At 42.5% G+C, this 26,190-nt stretch overlaps 1 protein-coding gene across 2 annotated transcripts in view; it reads right to left on the bottom strand.

Annotated features, from left to right (window-relative positions):
• Window positions 1-5,696: 5,696 nt before the first annotated feature.
• The window catches only part of ADAMTS2 (ADAM metallopeptidase with thrombospondin type 1 motif 2), a 185,730-nt gene continuing 165,236 nt past the window's right edge, over window positions 5,697-26,190 (bottom strand). For both annotated transcript variants that reach the window (XM_075102790.1, XM_075102788.1), the window contains 10 exons: window positions 22,001-22,134; window positions 21,051-21,174; window positions 20,339-20,419; window positions 18,731-18,894; window positions 17,384-17,543; window positions 15,957-16,089; window positions 13,464-13,671; window positions 12,040-12,169; window positions 10,936-11,025; window positions 5,697-6,590 (listed from right to left, as the gene is read on the bottom strand). In XM_075102790.1, the coding sequence (XP_074958891.1) occupies window positions 6,127-6,590; window positions 10,936-11,025; window positions 12,040-12,169; window positions 13,464-13,671; window positions 15,957-16,089; window positions 17,384-17,543; window positions 18,731-18,894; window positions 20,339-20,419; window positions 21,051-21,174; window positions 22,001-22,134 (1,688 nt within the window). In that variant the 3' untranslated portion in view covers window positions 5,697-6,126. The remainder of the gene's footprint in view (window positions 6,591-10,935; window positions 11,026-12,039; window positions 12,170-13,463; window positions 13,672-15,956; window positions 16,090-17,383; window positions 17,544-18,730; window positions 18,895-20,338; window positions 20,420-21,050; window positions 21,175-22,000; window positions 22,135-26,190) is intronic.

The raw sequence follows: 26,190 nt of genomic DNA, 5'->3' as shown, positions 1-26,190 counted from the left end.
AGCTGGGCCACTCGATTCTGGGGGCATGAACATAATGCCTTCAACTGGATGAGGCTCCTGGAGGTCCACACTCACAGTGCCGCTCCCAAAGCACGGCTTCCCAGGCACATCCAGCCCCACGGCAGGTACCTGTTTTCATCTTCAAATATACTTGGAGAAAGAGGTCTTAATCTGTCATGGGCTTTCCAAAGCAGTGACGGTCCCCCAGCAGGGCCCAGGGGACGACCACAACATTTCCCCTTAGAGATGAGGTAGATTTTTAAGTTAAAAAAAAATGCCAGGGAAATGATGCTCAGGAGCTCTGACACCTGGAGGGGCCAGAGCCACCCCTGTGGAGCTGTGTGTACATGCGTGTACATCTGTCCAGGCTCCCACACGGGCACCAGTTACTGTCCAAGTCTGAAGAATAGATGCAAAGGGGCTAAAAAGATGATGTAGGTCAGGAGAGGAAGAAATGTCCTCCTCTAATTGTCATCTATAGGCATTTCAGACATAGAGAGGAAGACTGGGGGGATGAAGGGGTGTTGGATGTGTCTGGGGTATCAACATGAGACCCTTTCCCACGGCCACTCTAAAAATCTCCAAATCTTTGGGTTGGGAAAGCAAAAGCCAATTAAATATAACCCTTGCCACAGCCGTAAATTAGATACAATACGAATTGTTCCATGGAATGAAACCCAGGTTTTGGCTGCTCCACTGTTTTATCAGGGCATTTAAGTGAGTAAATGTCTTTTTGGTATTGAAAATGCTGAGGTGGTTCGTTACCTCATTAAAGAACATGTTGGACTTGAATGCACTGCATGGTGCTAACTGAATAATTAAAGTAAGCGGGGATCTTTCAAATCCTCAAGCAACAAAATTAATTTAGATGGGAGAGACTCAATTATGCTTTAAAGGGAACCTGGCTCCTGGCATGCAGGATATGGCAGGAAAATGCATGCAAAAGATTTCATGGAAAGGAGAAATTATTTTATCAATAGGACACGCAAAGCAAAATTTGCTCATCAGTCCTGAACAGAAGCCCAAATAACTGAGCCTTTTAAGGAGATGATACATGGATGAGGATGGATTTCAGCCGAATGCAAAGGCTGAGAGCCTCAGGCCGTTTTAAGCAAGTTTGATTAACTTCCGTGCAGTTATCAATTGAGGTTTTGGTCCAGTGACTTCATGATATTTGGCCTTGGATAATGGATGTTGTAAGAAATATGTAGGACTTTGGCAGAAAGCACCCCGAGCCTCATTCATTCAAATAAATTTTCAAAAATTGAATTGGTTTCGAGTCTGAAGACGCCAGTCGTTCCTCCCCCAGAGTTTCTGCATAATGTGACTTCAGTGAAAAAAGCATGGGGAAAAGTCAAACACTTTGCAAAAGAACACAGACATCTGAATTTAATAAATTATAAAATTAAAGGTTCTAATTTTTATATACATTTTTAATATACAAGAAATGGCTATTTATTGCAATTTCTGTTAAGGCATATGTAAGTGAATGGAAGTTGCATATAGATATTCAGATGATCATAGCTAATACTGTGCATTGTAGGTGAGTAAATAAGACATTAAATGCATTACGTAATAAAATAAAACATAAAACCCTTTGAGTACTGGTAAAGCACCATTTCTAGAATTCTCAACATATCTGAAAGCATTCTATGGAGATGTTGTGAGACTAAATATTGAATGGATATATGGATATAAAAAGTGATGCATTCATAATAGATTACAGAAACTTTTAAAGGAATGTTGGTGAAAAAAAATGGCAGAAGATTGGAGCCAAAGGAACCAGAATTGGTTTGGGATCTTCTTTTTTCATGAGGGGCTGTCACTTGGATCTTAAGTTTAGAGCAAGAGAAAAATGACAATTTAGAAAGCTGTGTACTTGCATGGTTAGATCACAAAATGCGTTGCTTGATGGGAGCACATTCCTTTAGCGCTCAGATCTCTGAGCTGGTCTCTGCAGGAATATATTTACTTATAAATCTGCTTTAGTTTCTGGTGATTAGGTTACACTAAAATACCACTCTCTGCTCATTATGTCACCAAATGCAGTATCTGGGCAACAGCAAAATGGTTACAGGAGACACACTACGATGATAATCTTGCCCAATTACAGCATTGTAGAAAAGAGGAAACAGTTGTCAAAGTTCAATCAACCAAAAAATGATCAAAATTTCCACTGCATGACAAGGAACGAAGATCAGCTGAGATTAAAACGCCATCTATTGCCTTGGGCTGCTTTTTCTTTATCAACAGAGCTCTGCTCTGTGTGTTCCACTAGAAGTGAGGTACATGTTCTTAGGAAAACACCATCGTGGGGAACTGCTGAAAAAAAAATCTTCTGATAAACTCATGCCAGCTTGAAGAGAAGGCACCTTTCCTGAAGAGACTTTTTTTCACCCCTCACACAGCAAGACTGTAAAGCAAAGGCAGCTGGTGGCTCTGCTCCACAAGGAGATGGACAAGTCTGTACCCATCAGCGTCTCACCATCTTGAGCAATCTAGACTGAAACTGCTCCTTCAATATCATTTCAGTGTTCCCCGAATAACAGCTAAAGAAATATTCAGTAGAGTTACAATCAGCGAGAAATTAATCAAATATACGTGTCCCAACAGGTGAGACTGAGAAGGGATCAAGCCCTTCCTAAATGCAGATGCCACTAGGGGTTGCAGCGGGTCCCTAATGAACACCAGACCTAGAGTAGCACCACACCAGCCTTCTGGCACGCTGCTCCTGCTCCAAGACGCAGCAGGTTTCCACCTTATCAGGAAAAACGCTTTTGGTTTGCTTGATTGTGAACTGACTCACTCTAAAGACCAAAGCAGTCAAGTTTCTGAACTTTGAACCAGCTTTGCAAATTCAGCCAGGGTATCCATGCGTGCATGAGCAAGCAAAGCCCTGCAAATTGACCTTGCGCAGCCTGCAGCGGTCCTGGCCGCTGGGAGACACAGCTGCAGATGCTCAGCACGGAACCATTGAGGCCTCTTTAAACACTGGGGCTCCACACTGGAACAGGCCTTTCCTCGTGCTGCTTGCAGAAAGGTCACTTGAAGTTGCACCAAATCAATTCCTGCCCCACTTGCTATTGGGACACAACTTAGAAGTCCTTTGGACAGAAGAGGCTATTTGTGAGACAGCATTTGAGCTGTGGGCACGTCCTCCTGTGGCACTTCTTCACATTGCCTGGTTGACTAAGCCTATTCCTGATGCTAAGGAAGAACTGAAGCTATTAGATGGGTTATTTCAGGCTTCTGAAGGTCAGAGAAATTGGTCCCCACCAAGGCCCAGAGAGTAAGACTGGTACCATCCAGACAGCAAATTTCTACCTCCCCACCTGTGTAACTTCAAGCTCCAACCCCTCTCCACCCTTGGGCTTGTGAGGGTTTTTCCTAAGATTATCATACACTTGGATGTGCTTCTAGGCTATGAAAAAGCTGGGCGCTGTGGTTTATTTTTATTGTCCACAGAGCCGAAAGCAGGATAATAACTTGAAGAGGAAAAGATGAGTTTCACACTAACCACATCTGTGTAAAGGAAATGTGGAAGGCAAGAAACACTCGCTTTGTCTACAGGCTGGGAGCCCAGCTACAGCTTGTGTATCCCATGGCGCAGCAGCTGGAATGATGTTGATTTAGACACGTCTTCCTTGTTTATAAATAGCATGGTGGGTTTTTTCCCTCCAGTGTTCATTACTGCATTGCTCTGTTTTGCACTGATGCGACCTGACTCTATGCTGTTACTAAAACTTGTCCTGCCTGTAGGCAGCCACAAATCCCTCGGCACAAGGCTCCTGGGGCCAGCGCCAGGCTCACCCATGCGTCATGGCTCCGTAACAGCAGGCAGGCCGGGAGCAGGGCTGGGGTGAGCGAAGGCTGCCACCCGGACAACTAAAGACAAGCAACCTTTGACTGCAGGAACATGCTTGGTGTCTCACAAGTTAAAGGCTGAGGTGAGACTCCTGCTATTGCCCCAGCCAACTGCTGCTCAATGCTGCCAAACTGTGGAGCTTTAGTTTTACTTTTCAAAACCAGAACAGATTACTTTGTTGCTTGTGCTGGCTGCTGCTTTTACATCTGCAGCCACATCTGCTTGGCCCAGGAGATGTTTCCTAGTGCTCTGGACTTTCACCAGGCCTGTTATGCTTCCCAGTTGCCATGGTCTTCAGTGTAACTCCCACCTCTGTACAATCTGAGCTAGTCCTAAACACTCACCCAAGTATATCACCCTGGTCCTCTGCAAGAAGGGACGATTGATGCTATCACACCAGCTGAAAACATTCCTTCTCTGCTTTGGCTAGTACCTCCATAAAATATTTTTCTTACACCAGGTCTTGTCCTTCAATGACTTCTGGCCACAGTTCAGGCCAGAACAGTTCAACATCTCAGTGCTGCAGAGACTGCTGCTCCTGCAGGCTCTCGCCTCCTTTCCAGTAGGACTCGCTTGTTCTGAAGAGGAGACTGGGCAGCTCCTTCAGCCGTGGTGGTCGAGGGCAGAAGGCACGGTTGCAGGAAGCCAAGTGTCGTTCACCTTGCAATACTTCTGAAGCTCTTTGCCAGCAGCTGGGCCACAGAAGAGTTTACACATCTCTGGAAACCCAGCACATTTCCAATAATTATGTGACTGTATATACAGGCTTATTACTGGCACTGCTTCAAGCTAAGACCAGCTCAGGCTGGAGGATGAGATCTTACTCTCAGACTGGAAAATATGAACTAGGAGCCATCAGACCTACGCAGTGGTAAAAGGAGGATTTCAGGGAAGCCCTGGTCTCTGCAGGAGGTTTACCAGCAAAGAGAAAACAAAGGAAGAGTCCAAGCTGGGAGACAGGAGAAAAACTGCTCAGATGCCACCCACAGGAGGAACCAGTGCTCGCTCCCCATCTCTGCGGTGTTACAGCCAAACTGAAATCATCTCCTGATCTCCAGCCAGGAATTCCAAATGACCTATGAAAACCACGATGACCCTGAGGGGAAAGCAAGTACTCAAAGGGTTGTCAGGTTACACATCTTAAAGTTTCTAGCAGACCTGGTACTGTGAGTACACGTGTGTGTGTGATGTGTATATGTAAGGGCACAGCAAACAGTTGTTCACTTCCGCACCCACAAAGCTGTCCTAAGGAAAGGAAGGTAATACAAAATTAGTTCCTCCAAAATAACCTCATCCTATGGGAGAAAAAAATGTTTTCTTAACAAAGCACCAAAGAAAAGGCAAAAAGAATCCAGTCACCATTAAGTTAAACAGTATGTGGGTAGAAAAAAAAATCAGATCATTAAAAAAAGCACCAACCGACAAAGGTCACTGAGTCTGTTGTGTTACAGGAAATTAAAGACTGTCAAAAATATGGATAATTGTAAACAGAAAGGCTAGGATGTTGTCAGTCCAAGTTGGCCAGATCTATCCTACTAAATGTCTTGCATATATTCAAAAGTTTCGGCAAATCCTTTGAAATTTATGGAAATATGCAAACTACTGCTTGCCAGTTTTTAATTTACACATAAATATATGGCTACAGAATTTTCTATATATTTTCTTACGCAGTCCCAGTTAAGAAAGCCACGTAAGCACATGCCTGGCTGTAACCACAGGAGCAGCTCTACCGAAGTCAGCTAAACTTAGTCTGGCATGTCCTTAAGTACCTTCCTGAACTGGGGGCTGAGTTAGTGCCCAGGTTTATGCAATGCACAGAAGCATCACAGGATTGCTGATCACCTGCTTGTCGGTGTTAAAGGGATTTATTATGTCTCGGGACTGTTTTCCTCCATCCTAAGTGTAACTCCCATTACTATTCCCAAGCAGTTTTACACAGGCATAGAAGACTTAAAAGAGCCCATAAACAAGAAACCTGCTAACCTGGCCTAGGTATTACAGTTTGTTTGGATTCAGTGAAATGGTGTAATGATATTGCACTAATACTCTACCACACCCTGTAAACCTAGCTGTCGAAGTGTTCAGATTAGCATTTATGAAACAATCTGTCATTTCCATTTAGAGTAGGCTTTAGAATTTGGCATCTCTGCCATAGCACCACTTTGATTTTTCCCCATTTTCAGTCTCTACAACATGGGCAATACTATGATGTTGGTAACATCTCTATAAGAGAAAAACGTTGTTTGTGCCGTATTTCCATTTTAGTTTATTTTCCTAAGAGTCTCTTTTTTCCGTTTCTCAGCAATCAGCTCCTGAATTCTTTGATTCCTTGTCCTTTCATAAGGTATCCTCCTCCGTGTAATGATGTTGTGCTGTGACACTTCGTTATCCAACCCATCGATTTTATAGGGAACATCCACCGCATTGATTTCTGGGTGCTCCTCAGTTGCATTGGAAGGAGGCGCACGTGTTTTGGCAACAGGAGGAGGGCTGGTGGCAGACTGTGTGGTGGACACTCCCATGGGAGGGCTGAGGGTTGTCAGGAGCTCCTCCTCAATGACATTATTCTTATTTACATTAGAATCGGTTACATTGTCGTCCTCTGTTACGTTGCTGTACATATTACAGGACTTGCAACACAGCTTATTGTAACCGGGGATCGAGCAGTAACGAGAGAGAACCTCCATGCGACAAAACATTGACTTGTCTCCTTGACAATGATCTTCTGAAAGAGAAAAAGGGAACTGATAAATAAAGAGCGTCTTCACATTAATCAGAAAAAGAAACACAGCTGAAGCTTTGGCAGTGGGCAGAGGGTTTGGTATTTAAAGTGGGATGGGAAACCGGCAAACGAGCCTTCTATAAGCAGAAGCAGGCTTAATATTAAACCTAAAACTCAACTCACTTGAAGGGATGCAAAAGCTGACCTGAACTGTTTGTACCAGCCCCATCCACACTATAGACCGTAACAGTCTAATTTTTGGCTTTGCAGTCTGGAAGTGCTACCCTGAAGACTGTGCAGCCACGATGAATTGAGTTCCGGCCTTGACTTAGAGTTCAAAACACACCAGTAGTGCTGTATTGTTGCTAAAGCTACATTAAACCCCCAGAAAATCATCAAGGTTTATACTGAGAAACATTTTTTCCCCTTCACTCCTTTTAATGCTTTTCTGAAAGCTAACAGCAACTAACCACAGGCAGGGGTAATTTATGTTTATCTGGACGGCCTCAAAAATTCAAGCTTATTTCATTGGGTACTATGTAACTCTCAGAATTAATCCATCTCCCATTGGAGTGATATTTTTGCCAGGTACCTCTATTCTGAAAACAGCAGCAATGCCTGAGCGTATCCCTTGCTCGAGGGAAGTGGTGCATTTAGCATAAGCCTCCTCCTAGAAGGCAGCTGATATTTTCAGAACAACAAACTCCAGTGCGATGGAGCAAAGCCAGCCCATTAATAACTGGGAGACTCAGTAACAAGTCCCAGTATGTGTGTCGCTGACTTGGAAAACTGTAATAAAAGAGAAAGACAATAATCGATAGGTTTTAAGCTGTCGATTGCTGTTATGACAATCTGCACTATAACAGAGGTGATATGGAACATCCTGGTCTTGCTGAAATACAGGTGGCAAAATGTAGGCCAAGGCATTAAAGGTGAACTGGTCAAACTGTACTACTGCCTGAGAAACATAACCAGAAGCCTACTCAGAGATGACCCAAGCCCTTGTAATTTCTGCCCAGAGGAGGTAGAGGACCAAATGAATTGGTGGTGGACGGATGGTGAGGGGTTAGCAGGCTGCTTGGAGAGAAATCTACCCTATCCTCTGCCACACATACACGCTCTACAGCTCCTGTGCCTCCAGGCTGAAGTGATGGAGTCAGGAACTATCAGGAACTGCAGTGAAGGAAAAATCCCAACATGCAGCCTATGCTGACGGGAAGAGGAGTCCGAGGGCTTGTAGGAGAGGAGAGGGCTGAGGAGAAAGGCAGCCTGACCAACACTTGGCATAATCAGTAACAAAATATTTTCTTTGTGACCGGAGTGCTGAGAGAGAGGTGAAATCACTTCCGCCTCCCTCCCTGCTCTTACTACATCTCCACCTACTCTTACAGTAAAGGATGAGTAACTCCAATTACTCGCCTTTATTTAGAGCGTACCCGATGGCAGGCAGCGCGCTCAAGTTAGTGTGTTACTGGAGCTCATATTTCACCACCCTGCTACAAACACTGACTTACCCTGTCAGCAACCTTACAGCAAAGGAGAGAACCAAAGCAGATTCAGAGACTTCAAGTGAACTCAGAAAGTGTAGGTGTTGCCTCTTCACTCATCCTCAGTTAACAAAATAGGGCATTATAGGTGTTTAATTGGCAAACATATCAGTCTAAAATAAACTAACCACTGCTGCTGCTTTAAAATGCCGAGCGCTGGCTGAGGAAGGTGGAAACACCTTCCTTGCATTGTATTTATGCCTCGATTATTGTGTTGTTGCAGAAAAGCAAAATTCTGGTTCCTATTTTCAAATGTGTCAATTCATTTTCATATTTTTCGAATGCTAAACTGAGATGCTGCTGGAAATAAAGAACAACTCCTTCCTTAGGAACCTAAGAATAGTATCTTGGTTTTGGAGACATTTTCAAACCAGTCTTCAGAAGAGCTGGAACTGTTCATATCTGCGTGCAGAACTCTATGCAAAGGACTGCATGTGCCTATACAGCTTTGTATGTATTTTTACATACCACGTAGAGTCCCCTTTGAACATTTTGCCTTGTGCTGCGTGACCTTAATGCAAGCTTCTCCAAATGGCTTGCAAAATAAAAGCCAACAGATGTAACATTTAAATGTAGTGTCAACAAGGCAGATCTGTTCTTGGTTTTGTAAGAATCACTTAAAGCACCTCTAGAAAAATGCCTTTTTTTTCCTATCAAAAATACGTAATGTCAAGCCTAAAAATACACGAAAATAAAACTGCATTATGTAGTATATTCAGTGACATCTGATAACTTATATAAATAAACTCTGTAACTTACGAATGTCAGAATGAAATTTTTATCCTCTATCCAAACCAAAATATCCAGATTTGCTGAACTTTTATTTATTTTTACTTGCAGTATGCATGACAGACTGGAAGTATATCTTCAAAACATCAGTAAGAAAAAAATAAATCCGTTTCACAGTCACTTTGGTACACATTAGTCTCATAAAAAAATATTGAAAAGCAAACTGAATTGGCACATCTTTAATATTATGTTAAATACATACAAAACACTAATAAAATATCCCTGATAAACCAAAGTGCATATAGACATAGTGCACAATGCCCAGATACCTTATTGCACCATTCTCTATAGCCACCCATCTCTTGAAACATCACTAAACATTGTCTATTTAAAGGTAACAGTCATGAATATATTTATACAGTTAAACACCGATTATTTTACATAACAGTATTCAGTGCCAGATACGTGTCTTTGCTTTTTCACCTTGTCATGTAAATTGTTAACATGTTTCAGGAAATTATCATATTAACAGCAAAAATTTAAATATGTGATCACATGATAATGACAAGTTTGAAGTGCTACACTGTTGACGACCCAAGGATGCAAAAATGCCACTTTTCCGAAGAATATGATCAATGCAATAAGGTAGTAATTTGCTCCAAGACTGCAGTTTTAAAGTCGATACGCTTCTACTATTTGTACTGACTGTCACAAACAGGTTTATGACTTGTGAATTCCCAATCTTCAACACAAACACGGAAGGTGAAGCAAGAATTCCAGCTAAATTTCAGTTAAGTCAGGTCACAATCCTGTCCTGATGAAGGTATGGATATGCACTGTGCAAATTAACCTCGGATTAAATTTACTGCCTTCTAACAGTTTTCATTCAAGTAAAAACACTCCATATGAAGATTAACTCAAGGTACCAGTGTACTGTTTATATTTAAAGCTGGATCTGGTAAATTAATGCCATTTACATTTCAACATTAAGGCATTTTTCTAAAATTCTTCTTCTAAGCAAGAAAAGCAATAAAAATTGAGGTAATTCTGTAGTAGTTCACACTGTTATGTTTGCCAGTTGACACATCTATAGAGCATACACACACACGCACACATACAACCGCACCAGTCAAGTCAGACATGCACATGGTGAAAAAAGACCAAAGATGTAATGAGTATAAACAGCTCCGTGCTGAGCAGCTGGAGACATCGTAGTCGATGAAAACATCATATTGCCTCCACCAGGTTAAGAAAAACACCACCACGCAACCTTCAACATGGACCACACCTGTTCTGCTTCGGTTTTGTTTCTAAAGTGAAAGTACGCAAAACTGGCAAAAATTGTGCAACGGGAAAAAATGAACGCAGCTTTTCTCAAGGAAAAATATTTCAAACCACCACCAGGAGTTTGACAAGAGCAGATGGCGTCATAGCAGTACGGAAAGTACCGACAGAAACTGAGATTCTGCCTCCCAGTGAGCCCTCCATGGGTTACAAAGTTAAATGTGAGGGTCAGGAATAAAAAATGAGCAGCAAGGGTGAGTAAAGCAATGGCACCGCACAGGAAAATGCAATGAAAAAATTCTTTCACTCACCAGCCTACCCTGTCAGCGAACTGAAACTAGAGAGTTATGAGATTTAGGGTTTTTAGATAAAGGAGAACTTTTAGCACTACAAGGTGTCATTATTGTGATGTGATCACATTCACAATAAGTTCTCAGTTTTGCTATCAAGCTGAACATCATGAACCAGTAAGAGCCTTTTTTCACCATCACCAAGCAACAAGCAAACCGATCCCAGCTCCCTTTCAGAGGGCTGCAACATACTGTGGAGATCCAACTTCACACATCCAACACTTCAAGACCTCCACCACCAGTGCTACGCAAGCTCCAGAGAAGAAAGACACCGAGCACCAAGTGCCTGGTGTGAAAAAAAGATTCAGCCCAAGATTTGAACTTGGCAAAGTCAAGGGAACTTTCCGCATAGAGAGAAGAAGAGAGCAAAAGGCAAAGTCCACATTCGATGTGGCATGCATTTAAGGGCAAAGGCAGAGTTATAAATGGGTCTTTTACTTGAAGATATTTTCTGTATGGGGTAGTCTGGGTCAGGTCTTGACAGCCATTGTATCATGTAGGTTTTCTTTGAAGGATCGGAAACGTTTCCTTAAATAGAGGGGAAAAAAAAAAGTAACACAACATATGTTAGCATTAAGTAGTTGACCTGTCAGAAGTGGATAAGCTGAGAGAGTGAGTGGGCTCTGATGGTAAAGGAGCCTGCAGGGGATCATGACCAGGCTGTGTAGTTTTGGGCAGAAGGTGTTGTTTTGCCAGTTTGCTACAACTTGTGCCCAGAACTTGACAGCCAACAATGATGACAGCCTGAAGGCCGGTTCTTCAGCAGTACTTCTCACAGCAGCGTTAAGTATGTCCTAAGATACATCCAGTCTAGTTTAGTCATGCTGCCGCTTTAAAACCATAATCGACAGCTTGTTTCTAATTAATTAGGAATCAAAAGCTACCTTGAGAAATGCATCAGGTATAAAAGAAAAATACAAAATTACTTAATGATATGTAAAATGATCTCACAAGTATCATTTGCAAACAGCTGAAAAGCTAACAAGGATAAAGGCATTAGTGTCCTGAATTAAGCAGGAACAAATTTATTATAGTTCAAAAAAACTGAGTTAGATAACCCCTGAAGATAACCTGTGCTTGACAGAATAGAAAAGAAGCCTGGGACTGTCGCTAGAGGTGGGTAAAGCAAAGAGGCATCTTTATACATGATGCCCTTGATTAGCTACAGCCCAGCAGCCTCTTGCCAAGCCCAACATGTCTCAGGGGTGCAGGGCTGGATTCAGGCAGTGCTTATCACCCAGGGGAGCTGTTGTCTGCTGGCCAGATCCAGCCACCACCTCTGTGCTGAGGTCTGCCCCAGCCCCTCATGCTGTCCTCGGGCAAATGGTGCTCCCCAGCAGGAGAACAACCGGTGTCCAAGAAGCCCATTGGCCACACAACAGCTCTACATTTGGAAAGCCAGCTCAAAACTGGGGCTACGGAGAACTGCCACCCCAGGCAGATGTAGCACACGTATAAAGCCAATGAAGGCATTTCAAATAAATACAATCAACATAACTTTTTTTCAGCAAGTCATATTTCCTAGAGAAGACAAGCACTTACTTGGACATGGAGGTAGTCTGCAAATCCTTACGGTCTCTGGTTTACTGTCTTTACAAAGGCCGATAGCATTGTCCCTGGTCCGGCACAGGACGGGGCGATCCTGTGTGCCGTTGCCACAGCTGACAGAGCACTGAAAGGAGATGCACCAGTTAGACCCATCACCCTTTGGAAACAACAGATCAGAAATTAGTTTTAAATTTTAAACCACTGCCCTTGATTTGAGCCAACATGATACATTATTTGAACCACTGCAATATCTACAGTTAACTAAGCAAGAGGGAGAACCACTGCCTTTTGTGGTATAACAGTAATTGTGAAACACTCCAAGAAAGAGCTTATGGTCTAAGCAATAAAGAAACAACTGTAAATGTGAGGCATCTATTCACAGCATGCACCAGGGATGGCATTGCTTGTGACACCTATTCAACCCAGTGAGGATAAAAATTGCTTGTGCTTATTTGCATGGCACAGTTCCAAAATAAAATGTTGTACCTCCAAATGCAGCCATGTTTTTTTTAAACAATTTAATGGAGAAATGCTGAGAAGAACTGTAAGGAACCTGGGTACAAAAAATTATAAAAACAATTTAATGTTGCAATATTCTACTCGCATTTCTTGCCTTCTAATGACTGCAAAGGTTTGCAAATATGAATAGGTAGACCTTCTCTAGTAAATACTTTAGCAAGAAACAGTCTGTGCACAGTGGCATTGCATTTCTTGCTCACACAGTGAGCACAGCCAAAGAGCCAGGGATGGAAAGCACAAAATGCCCAGCTCCTGATGCTTGTTATGGGAGCGACTGAGTCCTGTTTTGCCTGTAGCAATGGCAAACTAAAAAGGTTCATGAATAGGTGCCCTGTATTTCCACAGTAATCTAGGTGAAAAACTCTGTCCTTTGGGTTATGGACAGAACTTTTTGAGGCTGAGCAGCTAAATCTGATGAAGGCCTTTACATCAAAGATGCTCGCACCTTTGAATCTCCACAAGTGTTGATGCCTAACTTCCTTAGGTGCCCTTAATCACAGTGTCTGAAGAATTTAAAGTCTTCTTAAGAGAAAATAAAACAGTGATAAAAGAATTCATTGCCCTTTTCTCAGCTTAAGTCAACAAGTAAATTATTGTGAGCAGAATAAAGAGCCGGTAGAAGTCAGCTTTCCTGATGCTGACACCTTACAGGGGTGGCTCATGGGGTCTGGATCATCCAGCATCGCCACAGGATGGCTTTACTGGCTGTTCCACTACCACCACCTCTCCATCTAACTCACTTTCTGTGGCATTAGGAGCAGTGGAAGCAACACACCCTCTGTGTAGGTATTAGTTTGTTGTGTCAATGCATTTCAGTAGAAAGCACAGAACAAATGCCAAAATTTTCTCCCCTGAATTATAAGAAATTAGTTGTCTGAGACCTCCAGCAAGGGACTGACCTGTGACCAGGGTCCTATTCTCCACTGCGCTGGGCAAAGCTCACGGTTGCAAGGCCTCCTGCCTTCTGGACGGTCGTTGTTGCAGTACTTGGTATGAACAGACCGATTTGTATTATCGTGTAGGGGCTGGATACATCGGACAGATCGTACTTGATATCCTGTTTTGCCACAACTTTTGCTGCAAGGCTCCCATTCTCCTGTAACCCATCTGGGTTAGTGAAAAGAGAATAAGGTGAGCAAAATTCTCTCTCTTCTAAATTAGGGGAATTCAAACTGTCTGTTCTCTTAAACTCAGTAACCCTTAAACATAGGTTTAACAGGATGTTAATACAAGTTCTGATATGGAAAAGAAGAAGATAAGAAAAACCATAAGCAGTAAAGCAAGGATTATTTGACCATGTCCCTGAAACTCTGTAATAAGACCCAGATCTTGAAAATTACTCTTTCTCATTATCTCTGAGATAAGCATTATGCTTATTTTACTTCATTTGCTTTGATTTTAAGCTGGTCCTTCCAAGACTGTACATAAAAATATGGTAGTTTTTATGTCAAAAGCAGCCACACAAGGGTGCTGCTGAGCTTCCCAGGTCTTGGTGCATGAGCTGTGCCTTGTCTCATAATGTAGCATGCACCAGCCATCCCCACAGCTTGTTCCCACAGGAGTGAATCCAAAACATCTGGGCTAGAAATGCAGCTCCAGCTTGGCCCATATCTGGATACTCCATGGACCATATCTCTGGCCATGCCAGACACCATCTGCTGAAGCACTGGCAAACGCGGCTACACCATCACTTCTGTGTGTGCCAAGCTCAGGCAAATTGGGGTCCTCAGCATCATAAATGCTTTGTTTTGGGGAAGGCAACATTTCCCTGAAAATCAGGTCTGAGTTCATAATGTGTAAATCAGTTTGGCCACTGAAAAATGAAAGCTATGGTTTGTAATGTGTAGCTGAAAATGTCACTGATCATCCAAACTGGCTCAAGAATTACAGCTACAAATTGTAAGGAACGTAGAGAAGAGCAACAAGGACAGATAGGACCGCTGGAGATTATGTAGGCTACTGAAAGCTTGGTTATAATCAAGTAAGTGAAGATACACAGCGGTCTATAAATATATACAGAATGCAGAGATCTGCAGGAAAGAAATATTGTTAAATGTAAACAGCATTCAACTTAACTAAAGAATATATATAGTCTGAACAAGTACCCTGAGTCTGAAGCAATTGTCCTAAAGTACTTATAAAATCCTGGTTTTAGAAATAGTCAAGGAATATCATGGGCACATGGCAATGCACTAAATGCTCAAGCTAAACAAAAAGTAAAATGGCAATTTCACCCAACTTTCTCTTTGTAGCCTATTGAAATTACACAACTGTGGAGGAAGGCGAGCACTGTGGAGCACAAAGCCATGAATCCTAAGGTGACTTCTTAGACAAAGATGATTTTTTCCCAGCAGTGAAGCAGCAGCATATTAGTGTAGTGGGTGTCACAGAGCTTCATAAAATCCCTTAAATAATTGCCTCTCCTACGTACAAGTCCAAAATGCTCCAATGCCGTTCTATGGAAACAGAGGTGACTGAAACATTCAGGAATCCAAGCATAATTTAGGAACCTATTGAGTCTTTGTGGTTCCTGGGTCCAATTATATCTGCAGCTGAAAGAAGAATACAGTCCCTTCCAGAGTGCCTGGGATACAGTTAGGTCATTACTTCAGTTTTCCAATAAATAAATGTTAAACCCTGACCCATGCTGAGTTTATGGGGCACAGTTTCTTGACTTTTCTCTCTTTCAAATCTTTTTTGCAAGGAAGTTAGGAAATATTGTGTGGTATGTTCTACTTATTTGATATGCTTCCTGGAACCTAGACTTGGCCCCAGAGGTAAAAGTTGGGATCAACACACTCCCTTCTTGTTGCAGTAGCAACACGAGGAATATGAGAGTCCCACATGTGGCAGGAGTAACCTGCTGCCACTTGACTATGTATAGCAAAGTTGAAGGTACAACAGGCATACCATGGTGTAGGAGGGCAGCCACAGAAATCTAACAGGCCAAATATTCTTCCTTGTGTTTATATGTTCAAAAATGTGCTGTGAACTTTAGGAAGATTTGGGTTTAAGAGGCTGTATGACACTGGTTTTCTTATGTAGCGCTCTGTAAATTTGTTCTTACATGGTTAATTCACACTATGTAAAATCAACTGGTATAAATTGAATTTATGCCTATTTTTTATTATCTCAAGATGGCCTGAACACAAATGTCTGGATCAAGACAGCACTTTTCTAATCCAACTTACTGTAGAATTAATAGGAACGAGCAGTCCCAGAAATAGCATTTCTACAAGCAGAATATAGCATCACACCCTCAGAGTCCTGGGTCTCTGTAATGATGCATGGAGGTGAAACTGAAGTCACCTTCTTTCAGCTGCCAAGTGCTAGCTGGGTATAATGGCTATTGCAGCTGCCACCAAGCAGGGCTGGTGGGCGGTGATGCTTACATGGGCTGGGAGCACTCCTGGAGGTTGCACACCCTGCGAATGGGCTTAGGCTTTTGGATCAACTCGCAGTAACTCCGATGAACCATCTTGTGGTCTGTCTTCCTCCGGCAGCCGTATTTTGTGAATTGGAAGCCTGAAGAAAAACACTTATTTTCAGTACTGATAGCTCTTACACAGGACTCAGGTTTCAAACAAACTGCACATACACAATCAAAGGTTGCAGTTGGAAGTACAGGTGAACGCACTACAAAAGGAACTCTAAACTGCACAGAATAAACACTTATTCATGTAGATTTAGCACCCAGAATTGCTGATCCCCTTTATTTTTCTCTACAGGTGTCCTGGTTTTGGCTGGGATAGAGTTAATTTTCTTTCTAGTAGCTGGTATAGTGCTCTGGTTTGGATTTAGGATGACAGTCATGTTGACAACACACCGATGTTTTAGTTGTTGCTAAGCAGTGCTTACACTAGTCAAGGACTTTTCAGCCTCCCACGTGCTGCTGGGTGCACAAGAAGCTGGGAGGGGAGGGGGCACAGCCAGGACAGCTGATCCAAACTGGCCAAGGGGATATTCCGTACCATGTGATGTCATGCTTAGTATATAAACTGGGGGGAGTTGGCCAGGGAGGGGCAGTGATCGTGGCTTGGGGACTGGGGAGGCGTCAGTCGGCAGGTGGTGAGTGGTTGCATCACTTGTTTTTACACTGGTTTTCACTTTTCTCTCTCTCTCTCGTTGTTTTCCTTTTCATTACAATATTATAATCATTATTATTACCATTATATTTTATTTTAATTATTAAACTCCTCTTATCTCAACCCAAGAATTTTCTTGCTTTTGCCCTTCCGATTCTCTCCTTCATCCCACTGGGGTGGGAGGAGTAAGCGAGTGGCTGGGTGGTGCTTAGTTGCTTCTCTGGGTTAAACCATGACAACAGGCTATAATGAGAAAAACAATAACATCTAGCATTTCAAAAATGTTCTGCAAACCTGCACAGCCACATTCAGGGGCTGCAACCTGCCCATCAGCCTGGTGAACAGCATCAGGGTATGCATCTGGCCCCAAAAGCAGGGGTCTTCACATGGCAAAGTCTGCATCACAGGATGTAGATTTACTAAGTGCTGCCCTGTGGCACCTTGAGGTTTGGCACCCTCACAGCTTGGAGATCCTCATCCAAATCTTGCACATTTGTACAATTTTTCAGTTTCATAAACAGAAATCAGAAATGAGCCACCCCAGATCTGTCCCAAAACCATTAAGTCATATTTTTAACTCTATTCACTACTTATTTATCTATTACTTAACTTAAATAAAACCCTTCTCTACTCCTGGTCTCCCTAATCTCTCATGGCAATGAATTCTACACATGGTGTTTGTTCTCTCAGTTTTTTCTTAATCAATTTTGAATGCTTTAGGAGTTTGTTTTTACCTCCCCCACAAGGTTTTGAACATTGGGACCATTTCTTCAAAGCCCATTCATGTGACACCGAGTCCTCTTCCAAAACATTATTGTTATCTACATTCAAGGAATCTTCATGGATCATGTACTTGTAAGTCAAAGATATCTTGGCACCACCACGAGGAATCACCTAGTAAGCAAAAGAGATGTAGGGAAAAAAAGATTTGAAAGACTGGTATCAGAAGCTATGAGAGATGACGTGAAATAGCAGTCATCATGGCTCAGATATAAAAACATCCCTTAAGGGTTTTAAACCTTTTAGCTGCAGTCAACACATTTTCTTTTTCCTGATGAAAAAGTACCTCTATCCTTATGACACAGAGTTTCTAAACTGCATATTAAGAAAGACTGTTGTTGATTTAGACTGAGTTTTCTTGCCAGCACTGGATTGACTTCATGATACTAAATTTTTTCCATATCCCATCATAAAGGAAGGAAATGTTGCGCTAAAATGACAATGGATAGTTCCACTAAAAGACAAGGAAAGTTCAAATGCACAGATGACTGAAAGAGGTGAAGAAATTTGCTTATGTAGTTCTGAAAAAACACAAATATTCTTATGATAGTCCTGGTAATTCTGTGAATCTTGTTACTTAATCCTGACAGAAATAGAAACTGTTTAGAAAGAGTTTTTGCTGTCACACTGCACTAAGACAAATGCAAGTAAATGGAACTCAATGTGAATAAAGGACCAAAATATTGGTCCTTTGAAAACACAGTGTTTATTCCTCCTTTGACGTTCAGCTGGTGTATGTCAACACATTGCAGCTGCTTTCAGAGGGATTCTGATTCATCCTACCCTTTCTCATTATAGTGTATCGCTTGCTGGTTTGCAATGAAAAAAGAATATAGTCAGGTGGGCTTGGGAACTGCAGAACTGGCTGTGCCCTCACAAAGTGAGCCTGGAAGCACAAGAATCCTCATTCTGCCTTTGCAGGATACATTTTCAAAACATGGACGGGAGGAGGAGCTGTTAGATCTATCTGATACGAATCATTTTGACCTTTTTTTAACGAATGTTCACATGCCAGATATGGTAAGTAAGCTGGAGAGTCTTTACACAGTTGCCATTTGCTAGGCCATCCTGGGGAAATAATCAGGAGAGCTGGTTGCTCAACACGTAACCCTGAGTTACAACAACTCTTGTACAGAGCAATGAATTAGGAGAAAGGAATTAAAATACATCTTTTATTGTCTTATAATTGAAGCAGATGTCTTCCTGTAACTCACAAGAGGAATCTAAAATATATTATAGCACATTATGGCTCTGTAAGCCTGACACTGTGTTCCATGGAAGATGGTTTTCATTTGACTTACCAGAATAACTATTCCATTACGCAACGGCCCCATAGTCTGCACTGTTTCTCTATCATCGTCGTTCCGATATTCCCACTCCACACCCATGTCAATAAATACTTTAGAGTCTGGTACATAATTGTCTTCACTTAGAATGAATTTCCCCGTTTCACGATTTTTAATTGCTAGGAACAACAGAAGAAAAGTGAATAAGAGAGGTTTGATTCTCATCTTGAGTTTTGTTCTGTTCTTGTCCCAGTGGAAGAAGCAGAAAAGGCCAGTCTGCATTTTCCCTCTGTTTCCTCACAGGTTTGGAAGGACTTTTTCAGGCATTTCACTGAACTGCCAACGCTTTCCTGATCAGCTCCAGAGACATCATTTATCCTTTTTTTTCTTTTTCATAGCCTGCCTTGCCAGAGAAATGAGGACAGCGTGACTGCACTGCGTGTGTCTGTCTGCCTGCTCCCGACTAACAACTTCTGAATCCGCTGGCCAAATTCAAGCCAGTTTGACAGCTGGTGGGGGTCCCACGGCTACTCAGCTCTTTGACATGTTGTAAGGCAGCTCAGGGGGCTGTTACTGCTCCATGAGAGAAAGGCTACTGAGCTAACCCCCAGCGGGTCCCCACAGTGAGAGAGAGACACTAGAAACTATATTAATTCTCCTGCTCAGATCCAGACCTGACACTGACAGCCCTGCTTAAGCTCCTGTTGCTTTGCGGGCGCCTGCCATTGCACACAGTGCCTGATTCCTCTGGTTCAGCTGTAATCAATGAGATTACAGAATCAGAGACTTCAGCCACCTTTGTATCTCTTGGTTTTCTCCCAAGATGGAAAATTTGCACTCCTCGTTAGAAGCAGCAGGGACTGTTTGTTATTTATCACTAGATTTTAACTCCCTTGTCTCTCTAGGAGCTACCTGAGCATCTCGCTCCCTCAGCGCTGGCCTCACCAGAGAGCAAGATGTTCATGTCCTCTGGGTAGCACTTACCCCACACCAAAAGAAGAACCTTGTCTGAATTGGTGAGCGCTAACTCTCATCCATGGGGCCAGGCTGCACTGAGCAGCAAGGGAAGCGTTTGCTGGTGAGAAGTTGGGATGACTCATGATGCAATTAGTAGGCCATTCACTGTGAATCTACTTCCAATTAATAACAGCCTACTAGACACTGCTTCGCATTGATTACAGGGCACTGTGAAGGGTGGATTTCAATTACTTTCTAAGCTGCATGATTGATCGGGCAGCCTTGTGTTAATACTGTTAGCAGTAGGGCAGAACCTGAAACGGATTTGGATGTGGCTGGGAAATGACTGAGGATGGGAAGCACGTTACGAGAGATGCACATGAAGATAACGCATTGCACCCCTTAATGTAATTCAGCTCCTCTTCCTGCAGCTTTCACACATGCACATGCCAATGGGGATCTTCTGGCTAGGACACTGGGGAATATGGCACAGGGAAATCAAATTGCCAAACAAGTTTCCAATTTTAACATACTTAAAGGAGCTATGTGGTGTGGGAGGATAATGGGTAAACAAATGCATAAACACATTGTGAGGCTCCAGAGACAAAAATAAACAGCTGAAAAAAATATTCTGACTGAAAATTTTCCTACTTGTTACATACTTACCAAGATTATGACTGGTGGCATCTGTTTCCTGAATAAGTAAGTGTCTCGCACCAACAGGAATTTCAAACATCTTAATGTGCCCTTTGTTGTAGTATTTGAAAAGATAGTAACTGGTTAGTATGCCATGAACAGGAAGAGTCTGTCTTAGGTTTTTAAATAAATCTTATTTTCTAAAAGCAGGGTATATTACAGCAAGCTGAACTTACTCCAGCATCATTCCCATCCCTATTTCTGTGCCAGGCGATGGAACATAACAGGGACAAAGGGCTTTGGGCCAGAAGAAAAATGCCTGAAGTATAATTAACAAACTGACTTTGCTTCAGACTAAAATGGGCTTTGAGTGCCATATGCAGAGAGACCATGCAAGATTTTCTCTGGCAATGAGTGATGACGACATATTATTGCAGCACTCCAGTGACTTGGCTGGAGCAGCTGAGTCACATCAGCAGCACAAATAAGTCCACTGGATCTCCACCACGGAGCACCGAAGCCCTATGCATGCACAGGCCCTGATATCAGCACACTTAACTGGCCACTGGACAAAAGTCTTATTTTCAAATTCTAGACACATCTCAAAGTAAAGACCAGAGAATTTATTGGAATTAGTGATGCCTTAAATGATTTGTGATTGCTCTGCTACTTTCCATGAAACAAAGAGATCAGACAAAAATACCTTGAATTCCCCAGGACAAAACACACTGAACACACTGACCTGGTTTCTTTGGTACTCTTGAAAATGTTCCTTTCACCACTTTGCAGTGGGAATTATCTCCTCCACAAACACCACACTTATCTTCCTGCTTCGTGGAACCTATGACCCTGTCACACCCAACTTTCTGCGTACAAAAGAGAAAAACAGTCATTCTTATTTATCCACACTTCAATTCAGATGAGTCTTCACTTCAGATATCAAAACCCAGACTTCTGCTTCAGCTAAAAAGTACAAAATGTAGTATTTTCCTGGAAGACCAACATCTAAACAGATATTAATACTTCCAGTTCCTATAATAGCTGTTAATCAGATGATTATAATTTTATATTATGCTTCACAGTGGTCCTCTCACTGAAGGAAAGCAGTATGGTTAAGGAAAAGCTCTTAAGCCTCAGCTTATCTTCAAGCAGATGCTTAAATTCCAGGAGAATCAAAGCATCTATGCAAGGATAAGCACCTCCACCAGTGGTTCGCTAAGTCAGACCCTCTAATGCTGTTGAAAGCTGACCTTGGCAGATCCCAACTTAAAGGAACTGTCATTGATTTTTTAAAAATAGCACGATCAAATACAGAGAGAACACACATCAGCCATATGTTAACACCACTTTCCTTGAAAGCTGTTGCATGTTCATATTTCATTGTACATTCCACCCCCACTAAACCTCAGCAGGAAAAGCTTTGGTTGAAAGCTAATTGTAATAGTTCATATTAAAATACTGCATTAAATATTACTTGTGTAGGTAGGTGCTGTTGGAATTGAGTCACATGCAATGTGATGGCAACTGTGAATATTACACACAATATTGTGACAATAATCCTAATGAAATCTCCTTACTGCCCAAAGCATTATTATACTTACTTTAATAGTCATTCTTGGAGAGAAACACTCAATCTACCATTTTAACTGTTTTCACAATACTAAGCTCTGAAACAAGCCATCAGAAGCTTACCAAGCAGTCTCCCCGCACGCAGATGCTGTACGCATCTTTGTAGGAGCAACGGGTCCCATCGTGTACCATTCTTTTCATATACACCACATCCCCTGTTTCCTTTGATTCACAATACAGGTGGCACCTTTCCTTAGCTGAAAAATAAAATGACCCAAATTGTGCATGTTCAGTGCTAACAGTTTAGTTGCTGACTTTGTGAACAGCGCTTTCAATATTGTTGGCTCTCCTTCCTTGCTTACATCACAGAACACAATACGGTACCCCATAAATCTTCGATGTTTATCCCCTTTCAAAGGCTATGTGATCATTCAGAAACTGCTGAATCATAAAGCACCCATGTGTCATCATCAGGAGACAGTCTTAAAAATAACAGATAATTTACTTTGATGGGGGGCCTCTATTTAATCCTTTGTCGGATCCTGCAATCTGGCAGAGGTTTCCACAGTTTGCAACATGGCTACCTGTGAGAGATGCAAGCTTCTGCAACAGTTTCTCCTGCGCTGCACGTAAATCTGAAAAAAGCAAAAGTCATTTTGCCATTAAAAGCAGCTGTTCAACACTGAGTGACCCGGGCATCCAAAATGTCTTCAGAGACAGCTGGGCCATACTGTTTCCTCCTAAACATGAAGTTAATTCTTCCTCACTGCTGTGCTTGTACTTACGATAGTTTAAATCATTAAACAAGATGAAATGTCAATGAGATTCAGAAAAAAATAATTTTTTACTGTTAACACATGTACAAATAGCCAGACAAGCATACCTCTTTCTCCTAATCTGTTCCAGAGAGCAAAGAACAAAAAATAAAGCTGAAATGACTAGTCAGTGGCTGAATAAAGTTGTATTCCACCGTGTATTTAATTTTACCCATATCTCTTGCTGTCCCCAGCCCCATAATGGGATTCACTATACTTTCCTTGGCAGTGAACTGAAGATGGCCTTTCTGTTAGATGAAGTAAATAAAGACTCTGCTATTTCAACATCATTAAAAGTTGCAACACTTTTCCCACCGTTTAAAACAATAATGACCTTTCCGTTATAGCAGTTCAATTAAAATAAATCTTCACAGGCCCTTTGCGTTCTTCCCCTGTACAGTTCCATGGCCTCTGCCCTCTTTTAATAAAGTCCTTGTTATTGCTGTTGATGTCCTCATGGCCACTGGGTATTGGTACGTAAGAGACCTTTGTCACTGCTCCTGAACAATGCAGAGATGTCATGCTAAAAATGCAGGGTCTAGACTATTAAAACAGGTACTTTACTTTTCTTGTGCAGATTCTTAATAGGGACTATTAAGATCATAATTACAGACCTAAGGTAATGCCTATATTAGAAACATTAGACTATGCACAAGACACAGATGTGTGTACACACACACACCCTCCGCGTATGTACCCACACGCACCCAACACATACCATATCCACTGTACGCGATTAAATGAAAATATCAGGTGTTCTGACAGGGTGCCAACAACTCTACAAGGGCTTTATTTCAGAGAGGGTTCTCCTCCCATTGCTCCATGGGAACAGTAAGTGTGCAAGTGATGTTAAATTGGACCCTGTTAATTGCAAAGAATTATTTTCTTTCTATTCACTGGTGTTGGACATAGGAGAGGTGCAGGAGCATGGACGTGACCATATGCCTGTCCATTCCTTGCTCCCCATGCATTTCCTTCTCATATAATTGAGGCTGGGAGCTTTTAGCCAATGCCACTCAACGCTGCGCTGGCAGATGCACGGCACAGGTGTATGTGAGCCCAGCGCAGGCTGGGAGATGGGGTACTCAGGGGGCTTGGAGCAGGAGAGAGCCCATGGCACAGTGCAGCACTGGGGTGCTCAAGCGCACACTGGGGTGTACCCCAGCTTGGCAGCTTTTCTCTGGCCACAGGATGAGATGCTCCTCTACCTCCCCATCACATACGCAATGTGTCAGGCATCTCCAGCTGAGCTGCGTGTCAAGTGTATGGATTTATGTCGCTTTTGAGCCGTGACTGCATTATCTGCACAAAGTATGACACTGATATGCCTTATCTTTACAAACAGGAGTTTAAAATATATTAGAGTTCAAACATAAACCACCCTCTGGCCTTGTTTTCACACAAAAGCTGTTCCCTCTAATAACCCTGCACAGGTAAATGTGACTCTTACAAAGGGGGCTGCAGTTATACCATAGTTATATGAGAAACCAGCAGTGCCCAGTGATCACTGCTCAGACATCAGTGAGCTGGTTTCTGACCCAGAAGCCATTGAATTTAATAGAAAAACATCTGATTAGTTTCAGTGGTCTTTACAGCAGAGTGCTCCAAAGGCTAAAGCAGAAGCAAAGGTCTGCGGGTCACAGCATTCGTCCCTTCCCTCTGTGCCAGCAAAGTTATTTAATGAAATTAAGCTATGAGGCTGTGTCTGTGCCTCTGAAAATCCCAGATTTGCACAAGATGGCATGAAAAGAATGAGGGAACCCTGAGAACTGTTCAGCAAGAAAGTCAGGCAATTTAATTGCAAGGAATTTGCTATTAACTTCTGGCAGAGTATCCCCTCATTGGAACGCAAAATGATTCACTCAAAGCGACCCTCCCCCTCTCAGAGATGGGTGCCAGGCTGAGGACACCTCTGGTGCCCGGTGCCCGCCCCTTGCCAGGCCAACTCTGTCCTGGAGCACCCGTCATTCAGATGAAGTGACCAGGTTCAAAAACGGCGAGCAGCCTGCACTCTGTGCCAAACAAGTTGAGAATCATTGTCCTCTGCCTTTTTGTTTGGTAAAGCTTCTTCTCAGCGCGTTTTCAACACACCATGGGAATAGCACGGCAACAGCCTTTATGGCTCAGATCAACCAGCTGCACTTTCATTGACAGTTAAACAGAGGCGTTAACAGGAAAAGGAACATTTTTGTTCTAAAAGGCGCTGTCTGCCAAGATGCCAGAACATCAGACTGACCATGCTGGTTCAGACCCAGCACCCGTCCAACCCAACGCCTGCCTCCGACAGTGCCAGCAGCGTTTGCACGAAGATGTAAGAACAAAACTGATACTTTTCTCAGAATATTCTCCAAGTTCCTTGTAAACTGCAGCTTGGGGACTTCCTAAGTCATGGCTGGAGGTTGGTGTTTAATAGCTTTTAATGAAATATAGAACTTTCAAGAATGTTTCTAAATCACTTTTAAAACTTTCTGGCATCTGCAACTTCCTGTGGCAATGAATTCCAGTTTAATTATATGCTGTGTGGAAAAGCACTTCCCCGTATTTGTTTTAAATCTGCCACCTGATAATTTTATTTGATGTTCCCAGGCTTGCATTATGAGAAAGAGTGAATAATCGTTCCATGTTCAGTCTCTTCATGCCACTCACAATTCTGTAACTCTATCTTTTTAATCTAAATCATCACTTTCTCAGGGTGAAAAGTCCTAGTTTATCTAAACTCTCCTTATTCAGAAGTCACTGCTTATGTTTGCTTTATTCAGGCCTTTCTGAGTTCAGCTGTGGGTTTTTGAGCACTAGGGGCAGCAGTGAGATGGGCACAACCTGAACTACACTGGGAGAGTATTTAAAATGCAGGCACATCATGCAGGTACACAGGTGCAGCTCAGTGTTTTCCACCCCTCTCTTGACAGTCACCAAACTAATGTTTTCCTAAAGGTATTCCCAACTCCCACACCTTTCTCTTCAGAGCCCACCTTGTGTACAGACCCATACATATGTACACACCATTTTCTATCCCCGTATCCATTATTGGCATTTATCAACACCAAATTTCCTTTGCCACATCCAGTCACTTAGCGTCACAAGGTCCTTCTGCAGCTCTCACTGTGGGCCTCCTTATTTTAATTAGCCTGAGTGATTTTGTATCGCCAGCAGATTTTGTCACTGTCTTCGCTCCCTTTCCCCACTCATTGCCATGCATCAGCAGCAGCACCCATGCCTCCAGCACCCCTCCTTGTGGGACACCCCCCATGCAAGACCATTCTCTTTTTTCTCATGATAACACAGTGTAAGAGCAGTTGTTGAGGAACAGGATCCAAAGCTTTTTGAAAATCCAAGTACATAGTATGAATTGAATCACTCATACACCGAAACCCACTGATCCCTCCAAACAACTCATAACAGATTTGTGAGGCATGATTTCCCTAGAAGAAATTTTACCCCTCCTGATACAATTTCTACTCATGTTTGCAACTGATTTTACTTTTCATAGGAAAAAGG

The sequence above is a fragment of the Phalacrocorax aristotelis genome, chromosome 8 (assembly GCF_949628215.1).
Source record: "Phalacrocorax aristotelis chromosome 8, bGulAri2.1, whole genome shotgun sequence".
NCBI classification, from domain to species: domain Eukaryota; kingdom Metazoa; phylum Chordata; class Aves; order Suliformes; family Phalacrocoracidae; genus Phalacrocorax; species Phalacrocorax aristotelis.
Note: the sequence above shows the minus strand (reverse complement) of the source record. Positions and strands in the feature narration are given on the sequence as shown.